This window comes from Penicillium lagena (assembly GCF_028827675.1).
Source record: "Penicillium lagena strain IBT 129212 chromosome Unknown utg000005l_segment0_segment0, whole genome shotgun sequence".
In the NCBI taxonomy this organism is placed as follows: domain Eukaryota; kingdom Fungi; phylum Ascomycota; class Eurotiomycetes; order Eurotiales; family Aspergillaceae; genus Penicillium; species Penicillium lagena.
The window spans coordinates 3,355,888-3,369,693 of record NW_026623226.1 but is presented as its reverse complement, the minus strand read 5'-3'; the positions used below and the strand labels follow the sequence as shown (position 1 = coordinate 3,369,693).

The following is a 13,806-nucleotide window of genomic DNA, read 5'->3' as shown; positions in this document are numbered from 1 at the left end:
GGCCACCATGTCAGCCGCAGGATCGTCGACGAGCGCCTCGCTCAACTCCAGTGCTTCCAACTGCTTTCTCACGCTGCCCAGTAACCCCCTGTCAGCCAACGGCCTGGCCACTCCGTTTGTTCTGGAACCCCCTTGCTCGCAGAGCGTCAATCTCCAGCAAGCTTATGCCGAGGCTGCCGTGATTGACCCGGCGACCGGAGCCATCTCGATCTATCACCCGCTGGTCATCGATAAGAACAAGACTCCTCCCGTAGCCCCTGTCGTCCCCAAGTTGCCGGCCAACGCCAGCGTCGCCCTCTGGTTTGGTTTCAATGGGAACGTGCTCCAGCTCCTCGACCAGAATGGCCTGGACACGTATCAATCCTCGATCCTGAAGGCGATCGATTGCGTTAATGGCCTGCCCGGCGTGCAGGGCGACGTCTTTGGCCAGGTGAGCTGGTGCAACACGCAGCCGTTCTTTGACGCCGCCAATGCAGCCGTCAAGAACGGCCAGCTCGTAATCCCGCCTCTGGGAAATGACCACAGTGGTGCCACATGTCCGACCACGCGGTCGTTCGCAATCGTCGATGCCTGTCCCTCCGACAACGTGCCGACGCAGTACCTGCTCCTGCCCGACGGAGCCACGGTCCAGGACACGGCTGCCAATCGGGCCAAGTTCCCCAATGCCATTGTCATCAACAATGCTTCTGATGAAGCGCTGCTGGCCAACATGATCGATCCCGCGATCGGCTGCACCCCTTTCCTAGGGCCCAGTCTCGACAACCCGGGTGACAAAGTGCCCGCCTTGGCGTTGCAGGAGCTGCAGGCCGGCGTCCACCAGCAGGCACCCATTGCATTAGTGCCGCTCAATGACCCGGATTGCCTACTGACCGCGAGCGGCGCTCTCAGTCTAGCGAAGACGAACGCCTACCGCTTGGGTATCAACCAACCCTTGCTGACGGCCCAGGGACCCGACTCCGGAGCACTGGATTCCTATTGCGATGGCATGATGTCTATCGCACCGGGCTTTCTGCTCTTCAACGGAGAGGTCTTTGCCAAACAAACGAGCCCCGCGCCGTCGCTCGGCAATAATCTTTTCACATTCATGTGCGCCCGGTATCTAATGAGCTTGATGCAGCTCGGCTGCTCGCCCAATGCTCAGCAGCCCGTTCAGATCGCAACCGACGGCCTCGGCGTCGCCACTGCCTGCATCATTCAGAATGCCGCGGCGGCCACCGCGACGATAACCACAATGTCAAGGCAGGTGGCTGTCACAAGTGTGGCCACGTCGTCCGTAACCACCACCACCACCACCACTACTACGCCGTCAACTCTGGTATCCGTCATGAAGCAGTCTTCAACTACCATCAATCTGATAACGAGCGCGCTCACCCAGGGGACGACTACCACCACGGCCGCTACTACAGCAAAGGACGCTAGCTATCCCTTTGAAGGAAGTAGCTGGTCCAGGGCGGTAGGCGAGTTTCGCGTGGGTCGTGGGGATCGTAGGGGTCGGTAAGGAAAAGAATTGGAATCCCTAGAGGTCACATACAGGGATTTTACCCCTCATTAATATTTGCTATTGTGTATTGGTCATTTATTAGTTAGAATGCCCTCTAATCTGTTGGGCTTTCCAGTTTCATCTGAATTGGAGATTTATTCCTCCGTGATTTGCATTTCCCATATTGTTGAAGTTTAAACGTACGGAGGTCCCACATCGAAGTGTAAATCGTGAAGGAATACTTGTCTGTCTAAACTCAATCTAAATGCTCAACAGAAGAAGGGCGAATTAATTGATAAACAACTAATACGTAGCAGCGAGGCAGCGGTCAAGCCTTATAATTCACGCATAATGGTCGCAGCATACATTATAGTATAGTAGTCCTCACTGCGTGGGTGGGCCCTCCCATACTAGGGACACCCTAATTTAACCACACCCCCCTTCCCCCTTCCCTTCATCTCACTCCCCCTATGGGGTAGATTGAATAAAATCACCTTCTGTCATGTGGCGGCTGTAACTTGTAACTTCCCTAAACCAATTCTGGTGCTTGGTGTGCAGGCTCAGCGACGTGACTTCGGGGTACTCTTTCTTACCCATTTGTCGACACAATCATCACAGGAAAACCTCATTTTCAGACAAAGCCACTTTTTTATTTTTACAGTGTCTTTGACAAACCTGAATGGATGGTGAACAGGCGCTAGTGTATTTTGAGGAGGCACTTGGACATGGGGAACGTAAGATTCAGCCGGCTTGCCGTCCGTAGAGTTGGTTGGGATATTTCTCTGACCATTTGGCACATCTATCTTTCTCTAATAGCCACAGATAGCGCCTGATCTTGTAGTTTGTTATGAAAGTTGATTGTCTGGGTACCTTTGCGAGGTTCCTGAATCGGGCTTCTACTTGCTCACCGCCAAACTGCATGGTATGTCACCTAGTCATCGAATCCATGAGTGTTTCTTGGACATGATCCTTAGTACCTATTTGCAACTCTCCTTCAAACGGGCCGCGAATCCTACCTACTTCATTCTAGCCAGTGCGATTATATTTGAACTCAAAGAATCTACGCACGGCACGCGGACTAGCCAGCAGCACAGAGCATCCACAGACTATGTGACCAAATGACGGGCATACCCGTGAATTTACCTCTCTATCCTCAGGAACGATACGACATCCTTTTCCTACAATCGCACCCCCTTTATACAGAGATCTTCTCATTCCTCTAAACCCAGTCCCCGCGACTCCGGTCAATCGCGATGATAATGGCTATTTGAGCTGTACCTGGCAGACTGCATTCATTCATTTGTATATGCAAAGAGTTTGCGCTCTGGTTCATTTGTTATTCCGTGCGTCACTACCTAATTTTTAATTTCTTTCTTAGGCTTGGGTTGCGTTGTACCAGCGATTCCCATGCATTGACTATGGAAGCACGTGCCTGATTCCCAGCTTGTAGTGCTTCACTCGTTCCTTCAGCGAGGAGCGCCCATTCAAAAGGTGATGGTAATTTGGAATCTGATGATTTGATAAACTGCATATGCAACCCTTTTAAAGGGTAGGCAACAGCGCCTGTCATGCCTTTCAAATACAGAATTTTAGCCAAAAGGTAGACCAAGAGGTGTATCCGAAAAGTAGATAAATACCAGATGTCACTTGCATAATGCATGAGAGAATCCCAGTACCAACCCCAGGTAATGCCCTAGCCCGATTACCGTGACGAATGTGACGGTAAGGTTCCAAAAAGATTCCTGTTACTCCATCGTATATTTCGAGAAGAAGTCCCTGCATTGGTCACACGTTGGCATTAAAAAAGAATGCTCAGCTTTCAGATAAAGGGATCAATCACCTTGCTACCAGCCTTCAGTCCGCTAGCAATACCAGTCACACAAGGTTCATTTTCCCGAACTACACCTCCCCAGAGTCGTGGAGTGTTGTGAATCGCCTGGGTGATGGCAACAGCCGCATCAATTGGTGCTTTTACCACACCATGGGATATCTGGCCAAGCCCCGTGATTCCACTTTTCAGTCTACTGCGGCTGGGAGGCTTAGAGTCTGCTAGTGGCACATGATGATTTGCCAACATATTTGGCATGAACGTCCCTAGTTCTTTGACTCCCTGGAGAAGCTGTACCGCGGAGTACAGTGCAATACCGACAGCTTCTGTAATTGTGTCCAACGCGCCATAGTTCGAATTATACTCACAGACCCGAAGCCTTACTAGAGTGTTAGCGCGAAGTCCTTCAACTACTGTCTTGATTGGCGCCCCCCACTTACGGCTCAATGAATCCGAGATCAAAAACATCATTCTCCATCAACACCGAGGCTGCGAATGAAGAAAGTGAGATGCTTGTTTCTCGAACTTTCCACGTCGCGACGCGGGAAGGGAAGATCGAACACTCCATTTTATACCTCGATAATTGTTTGTGAAATGCATCCACCCCATTCGCGACGCCATCCTCCTTTGCAACTCTCATTCCAAGCTTAATAGCCGATCCAGAGACTTGGGGAGTAAGCGCAACGCGGATGGCATGCGCGACGCGATCCGCTGTCAAATTTTTGAACGCAATTGGCGGGGGTCCTGCCCCTGCCATTGCTACCATTTCCGCCCAAAATGGTTGGTCGCCAAAGAAAGGTATGATAATCGACGGTTTTCCTGCGGCTACAGCTGCCGCTGTAGTTCCAGCACCCCCGTGGTGCACGACGCAAGAGACTCGCCTGAAAATCCAGCCGTGAGGACAATCATCGATAAAAAGGACTTCAGGCAGAGGCTCGGGTACATTGCATCCCAAACCGGCCCATCCTTTGTGGATGACTGCACTGACTCCTGCTTTTTGAATTGCTTTGAGCAAAAGTCGAGTCATCTTATCAGCATCTTCCAACATAATCGATCCAAATCCAATATAAATAGATCCAGGAAACCTTTCCAAAAACTCAATCAGATGATACGGAGGAGTGTAGTGAACAGGCGGCTGTAGATGATAGCTGCCGGATATGCTTATCAGTGGGCCCCAGTCTACCGGCTTGGGTATCAGAGAAGGCGACCTGCACAAGTTAATGAGATTGTCAAGAATTACCACTTCAGGTTCGTTTACCAGCAATACGTGAATGGAACCTGAAATTTGGAAACTGCAGCTGAAGCAGATAGAACATCAACAGGCATCAAGTCAAGTGTTTCGGTCCTGAAAGAGTTGATCAGATCTCTTATGCCGAACCACATCAATGTATCAGTTAACATGAAAGAAAAGTAGTTTGCTGCACGAGAATTCATCGTACAAGATTGGATATTTGCGAGCGGGTGTGGAAAAGCACGAGTGGGAGACCAAGGCATGCTGTTCAGTAATTTCTCGTAAGCGTTGACTTTCAATGCGACATAGTACATACGTAAACATCATGTGAAGTGGAACACCGAGTTTTTCTGCGCAATGGATATGGGCAAATGATGGAGGGTTGGCTATAATGGCATTGGCAACAAACGGTTTTTTCTGAACGGTCGGCACGTTGTCGATTGAGTCAAGATTGTCTCCGGCGATGAAACAAGATAACCAACAACTCTCCAGGATTCCTTGTATCGTTCTTCGTCTTTCGTGCACTTCGCCATCATATGTGCTCTTACAATGAGGTAAGAGTCCGGGATGTTTAACCATATAGGTCATCATTTCTTTGGGGTCACCGCCGATGCTGAAAAATTCCAGGCCGGCATTCTCGACGAAATTCTTAAAAGGAGGGTGTGTGGCTATACGAACACGATGTCCAAATTCCTGTAACTGTATCCCCAATGCGACAAAGGGTTGCACGTCACCGCGGGATCCGACTATTTGAATAACAATATTCAAATTTGGGGGCTTCTTTTCGACATCGATTTGTCCTTCGTGCTCGATTTCGCTTTCATGCTCGGCCATGGAGCTTAGCAAACGCTCAACTGTCGCACATGCTTTGCCATGCCTGTGGTGAAGGTCGACATTGATACGTCCATCGTCTGCATTTTGGTGAGCAAGCAGACAACTAGGGCTCACAATAACTTACCCGCTACAGCGGCAAGGGCCTGAAACCCCTCCAGATCCAATTGTATACCATTTACAGACTGTCCAATTTCTCGCTGTCCCGGTGTCTCCATTTGATATCAATTTTGGGTCGTACTGGTCAAAATTGTTCGATGTGTAAATGGTCCGAATTGGTTCCGTTAAACTGTCAATAATGTCTCTTGATTCAGACACAAGCAATATCCAATCCTAGACGTCGTGAGCGAAAGTCAGCATCCCATAATCACATTCTACTGCAACAAGTTACTTATAACTCGAGTTTGCCTATCGGTGTAAACGCCGAAACAGGGCACTCGCTATATTCTGAGAACATTTTAAGCTGGTTCCGCTACTCCCGGAATGAGAATTCATGACATCTGCCAAGCATTTGTTTTCATTATTCTATCGGTGGCAAAAAAAAATTAAGAATTTGCCGTTCCCCGGGTGTGGATGGGACTGGGCGGGTCCAGTAGCCTGGGCCTCCTCGAGTCAACCCGGTAGAGCGTAGATCTCCATTTCAGTAGGCCCTTCGTCGCCGGACTAGGCTGAACATCAGAGAGGTTTCCGTTCATTGATGTCTCCATTCCGTTCCTAAATTTTAGACTATAATTCAGCCAATACAGAGCGGTTGCAGGGATTCAAAGTCGGCTTCATTTTTTTTTATGGGGTTCGCCCGACGAGTCGCGCAACACTTTACAGACCACCAGAGGTTGACCGCCAACCATCGATCGCGCATGTCCCAGTCGAGAGTTTGAGCTGAAAATTGATGGGTAGAATTCAGGGGCTTTCCTGTATATGGCACTGGTTTCTGAGCGCCATCTGCTTCGTTTCCAACATATATCATTTGCAGGATCCGCCGGAATATTTCCACTGCCATTTCCAAATATATATGTGTCGCGTCCACGATGCCATGGCAGAGTCCGTTGATGCCCACAGGTTTTCTAGCCCAACCATCAGCTTGGAGTAGCTATCTGCCAGCGATGTGAGTACGCTATCCGGCCCAGAGAGACTATTCGGTATTTGACCAACCCAAAGGGTGCGCATGTCATTCCCCATAGCGCTGCGCAAGAGATATACTCACAGATCGTGGACACATCGCCGGAAGTCAGCGAGGAACCTAGAGATGTACCCCCATCCATTTGGGGGACCATTCCGGGGCTGACAATCCACAGCGACAGGATGCTGTGTACATTCTGCGAATATGTTTGCCGTACAACGGAGGGCATCCGCAAACACTGGCGTACCTAGCACGGGCTTTCGCCATACGACCATAGCCGGAAGCCTCGGTCATCCGAAGTGACAGTCAGTTAGGAAGCGCGAGATTAGGCGATGCAGCGAGTGATATGCCAGCAGGCTTTTCACTATGGACATGGATCGCATTACATCCATGTTCGGCAGCCCGGTCCCGCACACGAGCCAGAAGCACCGACGCCCCAGGCCAGCATAGTCGCGCAAGCCATCAATTATATGGAAGCGATATTCACGCGGCAGCAGCAGGAGCCACGGATGATCCAGGGCAGCGATATTTACGAGACGAACCTTGGTTAGACAGAACGGGGCAAGTATAGGTTCCTCCTCGGGTATGACCAATCGACAGTAACCCTAAAGATGGGCCAAGTATTTGCAAGGGCAGTCACCGAAGCAGTCCATGGCTGCAGCTGCAGACAGAGCACTGTTGGCTCGCCATATACAGGAAGACTTTCCGCTTTCGCGACAACGAGCTGTGCATCTGCAGCGAGTGAGAGAGCATCACTCACGTTTTGTTGGAGAGACCTGATCTGCGAGATTTGGGATGTGAGCTTCGGGCAATGTAGATGACGCGTTGAGTAGTATGTCGGCCTTACTGGTTGGTTTCGAACAGCGAAGGAGAGGCAAGTCTAATATTTCCTTCGCATACCGAGACGGTAGCCAAAGTCTTGGATTTTGCAGAGGCGTCCCAACGGTTCCGAAGTCGCGCGCTATAAGGGCAGCAGATGCAAATGGCATCTATTTCACAGTAGGGCTCGCCGAGGCTCTAAGGTCGTCTAAGAAGTGGTACAGCAGGTTAGTTGATTGACATCATTTACGCTGACCCCTTGCAATGAAAGCGATATGGAAGATACGACTACTATGTATTTCCATGTAAAACCCTTCGGAGCAGAATTCCAATTTATATGTTCTATTGTGGATTATGTCATGAGTACACAGAGAAATTGAATTAGCATCACGGAAGGGCTTTTGATCAGATGGGCGGGTGCCTGAGGGTGTCAGCGCCCACCGCCGGAGATAGATAGGATTTCCATTTTGGGGGGATCACTCAGCCAATACAACTTCATTACACGCTGGTTTCCTTTCCCTTGCGATCTTCTCTCAGGTCTCTGCTGTGACGTCCGACGACCTCCCCTGAGTCGATCGACCATCAGCTTTTATCGTTGTATTCCATTGCCTGACACTACAGCATTTACGTACTGTTAGCAACATCTCAAAGTAAGATAAAATAAGGAATTTGATACGAACCATATGCCAATATGTCCCCTTGCTCTGGAACAACTCCTGATGCGAGCCGTGTTCGACGACCCGCGACCCTTTCCCGCTCTGACTCTCCCCAAAGACGAAGATAACATCTGCCTTTTGAATGGTTGATAGTCTGTGCGCGACCGCAATAATCGTCATACTCCTCCGCGCAGCCAACCTTTCAAGGGCGGCTTGGACTAATTTCTCGGACTGTGAGTCAAGGCTTGATGTCGCCTCGTCTAAGAGGAGCAGAGACGGTTTCCGCAATAGTGCTCGAGCGATGCACAGCCTTTGTCGCTGGCCTCCGCTGAGAGCTGTCTGTGCTTTGATCCCTAGCTCGGTGGAGTATCCGTTTGGAAGGGATGTGATAAAGCTGTGTATCTCTGCATCGATGCATGCTTGAACCAAACCATCTTCCGTGTACTCTGAGCCATCGAGTCCGAGAGTTATATTATCACGGATTGTGCCTTCGAACAGTCGTGGCTCTTGGGGTACCAGTGACAAAGATCTTCGGTATGATACTGGGTTAATACAGCTGATGTCCTTGCCATTAAGGAGAACGGTCCCTTGAAACGGATTGTAGAATCGCTCTAGTACCGATATCAGGGTGGTCTTGCCACACCCTGATGGCCCCACGAATGCGACAAATTGGCCACTTTCGATGGTAATGTCAAGACTCTTGAACAGAGGGACTTCTTGTGACGCATATTTGAATGCAAGATTCTGGAAATTAATGTGAGCTCCGGCTCTGAGCGATTGATCGCCCATGTGCTCTCTGAAAGCAGCATTGGTGTCGTCCAATGCTGGTCGGAAGTTCAGTATCCGGTTCGCGGAGGATGTAGCCTGGGCAATACTCGGCCCAAAACTAAAAAATTGACCTGCCTGTTGCCCACCGAGGATGATTGACATGTACACAACAAAGAAGGAGGTGGGCTGGTACTCTCTGGACCCGAGAAGCTGGCCACCGTACCAAAAGGTCAGTGCCATGGCGCAGAGTTCAACGCTATCGGATAAAGCGAACACCAAGGTGGCCAGCCAGGCTATGCGGAAAGCTTCGTTCTGTTGTTGTTTCAAAAGATCAGAGTATCGATTCAAGATAGAACCCTCCATGGTCAACGCCGAAACGGTCCGGAATGCCTCGATAGCTTCTGCTGCAAACTGGGAGCTACCTGAGTATACCTCTGCGTTCAGGGCTTCAAACTCCAGTTCGTATCGGATGCGCATGAATGCAGCAAGGAAGACACACGGAAGAGCGGCAAACACAGTCACGAGACTTAGCTTCCAGCCAAAGGAGAAAGCGATTGCGATGCAGCCTATCATACTGCACATTGAAATGATTGGAAAGATGCCGTTCACCCCGATCATATCCTGAATCTGCTTGGGGTCTGTGGCTAGACGCGAAACCAGGGAGCCGGAGTTATTATCGCTCAAGTCATAAAACGAAACGGGCTTTCTCAGAATATTTAGGAAGTATTCTATACGACAAGAGGATGATATTTCCTAGAATTGTGTCAGAGCAGTTATCTATCTTGGGTAAAAGCATCAATCACTGACAACGGAGAGTCTGTTGGCTGAGTATCCGACGGCGGCGTAGCAGGCTGCAATGCCTAGAGACAGAACGAAGAACATCAAAGCCCAGAAATTGGCAGTATCGCTCAGATTTTTTCCTGTGAGGCGGAACACATCGATAATATTCGCGAATAGCCAACTCTGTAAGGGGAATGCAGCTGATGCACAAATTAGCCAAATACAGTGAGTTTAAACTACAAGACTTACATGCAGCACCTAGTAACCCCAGTAAAGCAGTCATGCAAAGTAACCAATGTGTCCGTGCCTCGTAAACAAAAACCCCAGTGCTTCGAAAGAAGCCACGGTGTTTTATTTTCTCCTCGTTCTCATCTTGTGGCTGCGAGGAGATGACAGTGTTAGAATGATCAAGTTCCTTCTTCAAGGCTTTCGTAGCTTCCATTGTATCGGCTTCTTCTTCTGCGGCAATCTCAAGTTTTTGTGCATTGACAAAACTTCGGTAAAGCCCACCCTCCATGGCAAGAAGCCCCTCGTGTGTCCCTTCCTCGACATTGACACCGCCCCTGAGAACCAGAATGCGATCGGCGTGCCGAATGGTTGACAGCCTGTGTGCAATCACAATTGTGGTGCGATTTTGGGAGACACGATCAAGGGCTGCCTGTACTATCTTTTCTGCACGGACGTCAATTGCGCTTGTAGCTTCATCCAGAACCAAAATGGTGGGATCTTTCACGATGCTTCGGGCTATCGCCAGACGCTGTCTTTGTCCGCCGCTCAACTTGGTGCCGTTCTCTCCCACAGTGGTGTCGTACCCCTGGAAGAGTTAGACGAAGGTTACTACTCGTTAGAAGAACAGTTGACATACCTTTGGAAGACGCTCGATAAACTCATTTGCAAATGCTTCTTTACATGCATTGTGCACTAATTCGGCTTTAACAGAATCGGGCTCATTCTCCCACCTTGTGCCGACAAGGCCATACGAGATGTTCTTGAAGATTGTATCGTTGAAGAGAAACGGGTCTTGCTGTACGAGTCCAATTTGGGACCTCCACCATTTGAGATCCAGCTCTGCGATGTTTCGTTGACCCACCATGATACTTCCTTCTTCCGGGGTATACCATCGCTCCATAAGAGCGACAATAGTGCTTTTTCCAGACCCCGATGGGCCCACCAATGCCGTTGTTTTTCCTCTTTCGAATCGAGCGTTCAGTCCCCGAAAGATCTTGCTCTCGGGTCGCGTGGGGTATTTAAAGTCCACATCTTGGAAGACGATATCACCCTGAGCTAACGCTTCAAAATCGCGAAGACCGCCAGCGACAATCTTTTTTGAGTCTATGATATCGAAGAATGAGGTCGATGCGCTGGCCGCCTTGAACACCATCGTCAACGGTGTTGCAATGTTTCCAAGAACACTTACTGCGATCATGATCGAGAAGAATACGCTACGAGCCGCAGTTAGCAATGGGTATAACGGTAACGCGAATTGACTCACATGATGACCGTATTAATGTCTTGGATGTGACCCTCCCGATAGAGCTTCAGACCAAGCCAGAATGCCAGTGAGTAACTGGCATACATGGCAAAAAAAAGGAGACCAAACTGGGCACCCACAACTATAGCCATGCTTCGGCCGCGGTTCCGGGATTCTGTAACCCACTCTTGATATTTATTAGCTAGAGGCGCTTCGGCACCGAGTGAAACAACAGTCCGAATTGAGCCAAAGATTTCTGCTGCGGTTGCCGAATGTTTTTCATCCGCCTTGTCTACCTGTTGTTGGATCCGAGAGACAGCGGGAAGTGCCAGGCTACAGACGACGAGAATGAACAGAAGACAGGAGCTAGTGGCGAGAGTGAGGGCCCATGAGTATTTGAAGGCGATGATGTATGCGGCGATCAAGAGGGCGGAGGATTGGAAGAGAATGGCCAGCTTGTCTGATATGCTCTGCTGGATCGAATTGGATAGGGTGGTGATTGCATTGACGACCGTCCCAACTGAGACTTGGTCCACTTTGCTGATTGGCTGAGCGAAGAGCGACTCCATGTACTCGAGACGCAAGGCTGCTGAAACCCGAAGACTGATAACACGAAAGCAATACTGGAATGAAGCAATCAGTTTCCTCAAAATATTGAATATTTTGGGGCCTGGTTAGGTGGTTACCATTGAGAAATATGTCAAGGTGAACTTTGCGATGAAGAGATAGACAACGTTTAGACTTCCCGAGGTTCAGCTGTGTAGAATCTCAATAGAAGGAGTTTTTGCCTACCTTAGCCGGCTGACCGATATCTTGAACTGGGTTTCAGTGGTCGAGATTCCAGGGGTAAAATATGAACCGAATTCGCCAACCAGTCCACCAAAGACGATATTCATGATCGGTAAGGGCTGATGCAAGATCAGTTTTATATTCACTTGGCTTGGTATGAAAATATAGCAAGACACATACCACACCAGACCCCACGGAGCATATCAGGGCGACCGCGAGAACCATCCTATCTTTCGTAGTCGTATAAGAGAGGATTCTCTGGATTTTATCAGCGAGGGGTCACATTAGAACTCAACCTGATGAACAGTACATACAAGATAATCTTTGAGCGAGGTAGACTGCTCGGCCGCATCTTTAACTTCAGGATCCTCCTTGGAAATATCTGTGACCTGATCGTTGAGGTGATCATTTGTCGATGCTGAGCGAGGCTCTCCGACCGTATTGTCTTTCTCTGCCACAGTTTCCCCAGGAGGGATTTTAGAGGAAATTCCCATTCTTTTGGATAGGCGCGAGTATGTGATGGATGGAGGGAAGCATAGTGCAAAGAGAGGGGGGATTCATTCGGTATATATTAAGGTATATTGGAATAAATTTGGACAGGTGTGCATTGCCTTTAGATGAAAACAAGAGAATTACCGATTTCAGGGCAGTGGATCGGCGATTTGACTTGACTGTGATTGGCCAAATGTAGAGGGCTATGGTAGCTCTGTGCTGACATCCGCACACATCCCGGACTTTCGCGGATTTATAAAACCCCGGCCACATTGGATCCACTTAATTCCCACCAGGACTGTCTCCCGGACTTTCGGACCCTGCTTTTCCCGCCTCTTCAACCTCCTGCCATTTCAAGAAACAATACTGAGATATGAGCACCCGGCGCACCTTGGAGAATATTTCGGTGAGCCTCTTCATCTGACAGTGCTAGTCGGATCCTGATGAACTCCTAGTGCAGCCGCTGCCAGTCCAAAAAGGTAGAAACTCGTTGCATTCCTAGCGTCACAGACCCGCCAGAGTAACAAAGTTTTAGACTCGATGCAATCGAGTAGTCCCTCGATGTGACAAATGTGAATCTATTGGGGCCAATTGTGTATACCTGCCACGGAAGCCACGAACCAAGAAACACAGGTAATTGCTTATCTATGATTCGGCTTCAATCCGGAAGTTTTGACTGACAGGCCACCATAGGACCGACATCAAAGAGAACAGTGCTCTATCACATGTCATTCACCGCCTCGAACGCCTGGAAGAACATTGTGGCTTGGAGAAAGCTCCAGACACCGACGAACATGGCGATCGGTCGTTATCATTGCCATTCTTCGATATGGGCACCTCTAGACCTGTATCCTCCGACATATCCTGTGCTCCAACCATGTCCGGCGTGATCGGTGCTATCTTGAGTCGCATCAAAAATCCACAGAGTCGGGCACTGCTTCTCTCCAATGTATTCAGTCACCTGCGAACGGTCGAATCGTGCTTTTTCGAAAACGAACGCTGCGTGGGGGCCATCGCAGCCGCAATGTCAGAAATTGAATATTTGCAGAACACACCAGCCAACGAGCCGCCAGCGAGTCCTGAAATTCCAAACGACCTCGCAAAAAAAATTATTCAGAGCAAGTTCGTCTCCCATTCTTAGTCGCCTGTTTGCTAACATGCTGCTCAGAATACTATCAGTGTTATCAATTCGAAGGATTCAAAATCCCCTTGGACAAAAACTTTTTGCTTTCCATCCCTGACCTACTAGAAAACCCTCACATTCAGCTTGACTATACGTCCCAAATCATCTATCATACTGTTCGTCTTCAAGGGATCATACTAGATCTCAGCTCACACAAGGATAACGGCGGCCTTATCCGACATCTTTACCGGACGTGCTTGGCTCTTACCGATTCCTGGCTGGACCATATTCAGAATACTCCTGCTGACCTCTTTGCGGCAGTTTTAATGGCAAGTGAAGTCATAAAGTTTCAATCGAGATCAAGCGGGGCTGACAACGTACCAGGTATCGATGGCACTCGAAAGTTGCGATAGCGAAT

The 13,806-nt window shown here is 49.3% G+C and overlaps 5 protein-coding genes across 5 annotated transcripts; 2 read left to right on the top strand and 3 right to left on the bottom strand.

Moving 5' to 3' along the window:
• Positions 1 to 91: 91 nt before the first annotated feature.
• On the bottom strand, positions 92 to 836 carry N7510_008120 (uncharacterized protein; the record flags this gene model as incomplete). The annotated part of the gene is made up of 2 exons (XM_056980045.1): positions 92 to 742; positions 828 to 836. 2 exons carry the CDS (start codon positions 834 to 836, stop codon positions 92 to 94), a joined length of 660 nt encoding a protein of 219 aa, XP_056833088.1.
• Positions 837 to 3,299: 2,463 nt separating this feature from the next.
• On the bottom strand, positions 3,300 to 5,588 carry N7510_008119 (glycosyltransferase; the record flags this gene model as incomplete). The annotated part of the gene is made up of 6 exons (XM_056980044.1): positions 3,300 to 3,634; positions 3,681 to 3,691; positions 3,749 to 4,516; positions 4,567 to 4,653; positions 4,856 to 5,450; positions 5,498 to 5,588. The coding sequence occupies 6 exons, from the start codon at positions 5,586 to 5,588 to the stop codon at positions 3,300 to 3,302; spliced, it is 1,887 nt and encodes a 628-aa protein (XP_056833087.1).
• A 1,234-nt stretch (positions 5,589 to 6,822) lies between these two features.
• N7510_008118 (uncharacterized protein) lies at positions 6,823 to 7,041 on the top strand (the record flags this gene model as incomplete). Its single annotated transcript, XM_056980043.1, has 1 exon — positions 6,823 to 7,041. One exon carries the CDS (start codon positions 6,823 to 6,825, stop codon positions 7,039 to 7,041), a length of 219 nt encoding a protein of 72 aa, XP_056833086.1.
• A 329-nt stretch (positions 7,042 to 7,370) lies between these two features.
• N7510_008117 (ABC transporter permease/ATP-binding protein) lies at positions 7,371 to 12,267 on the bottom strand (the record flags this gene model as incomplete). Its single annotated transcript, XM_056980042.1, has 10 exons — positions 7,371 to 7,451; positions 7,990 to 9,486; positions 9,541 to 9,713; positions 9,763 to 10,327; positions 10,379 to 10,955; positions 11,006 to 11,607; positions 11,671 to 11,725; positions 11,777 to 11,892; positions 11,954 to 12,031; positions 12,088 to 12,267. 10 exons carry the CDS (start codon positions 12,265 to 12,267, stop codon positions 7,371 to 7,373), a joined length of 3,924 nt encoding a protein of 1,307 aa, XP_056833085.1.
• A 371-nt stretch (positions 12,268 to 12,638) lies between these two features.
• Positions 12,639 to 13,801, top strand: N7510_008116 (uncharacterized protein; the record flags this gene model as incomplete). Its single annotated transcript, XM_056980041.1, has 4 exons — positions 12,639 to 12,671; positions 12,820 to 12,898; positions 12,949 to 13,391; positions 13,445 to 13,801. 4 exons carry the CDS (start codon positions 12,639 to 12,641, stop codon positions 13,799 to 13,801), a joined length of 912 nt encoding a protein of 303 aa, XP_056833084.1.
• Between the last annotated feature and the right edge of the window lie 5 nt (positions 13,802 to 13,806).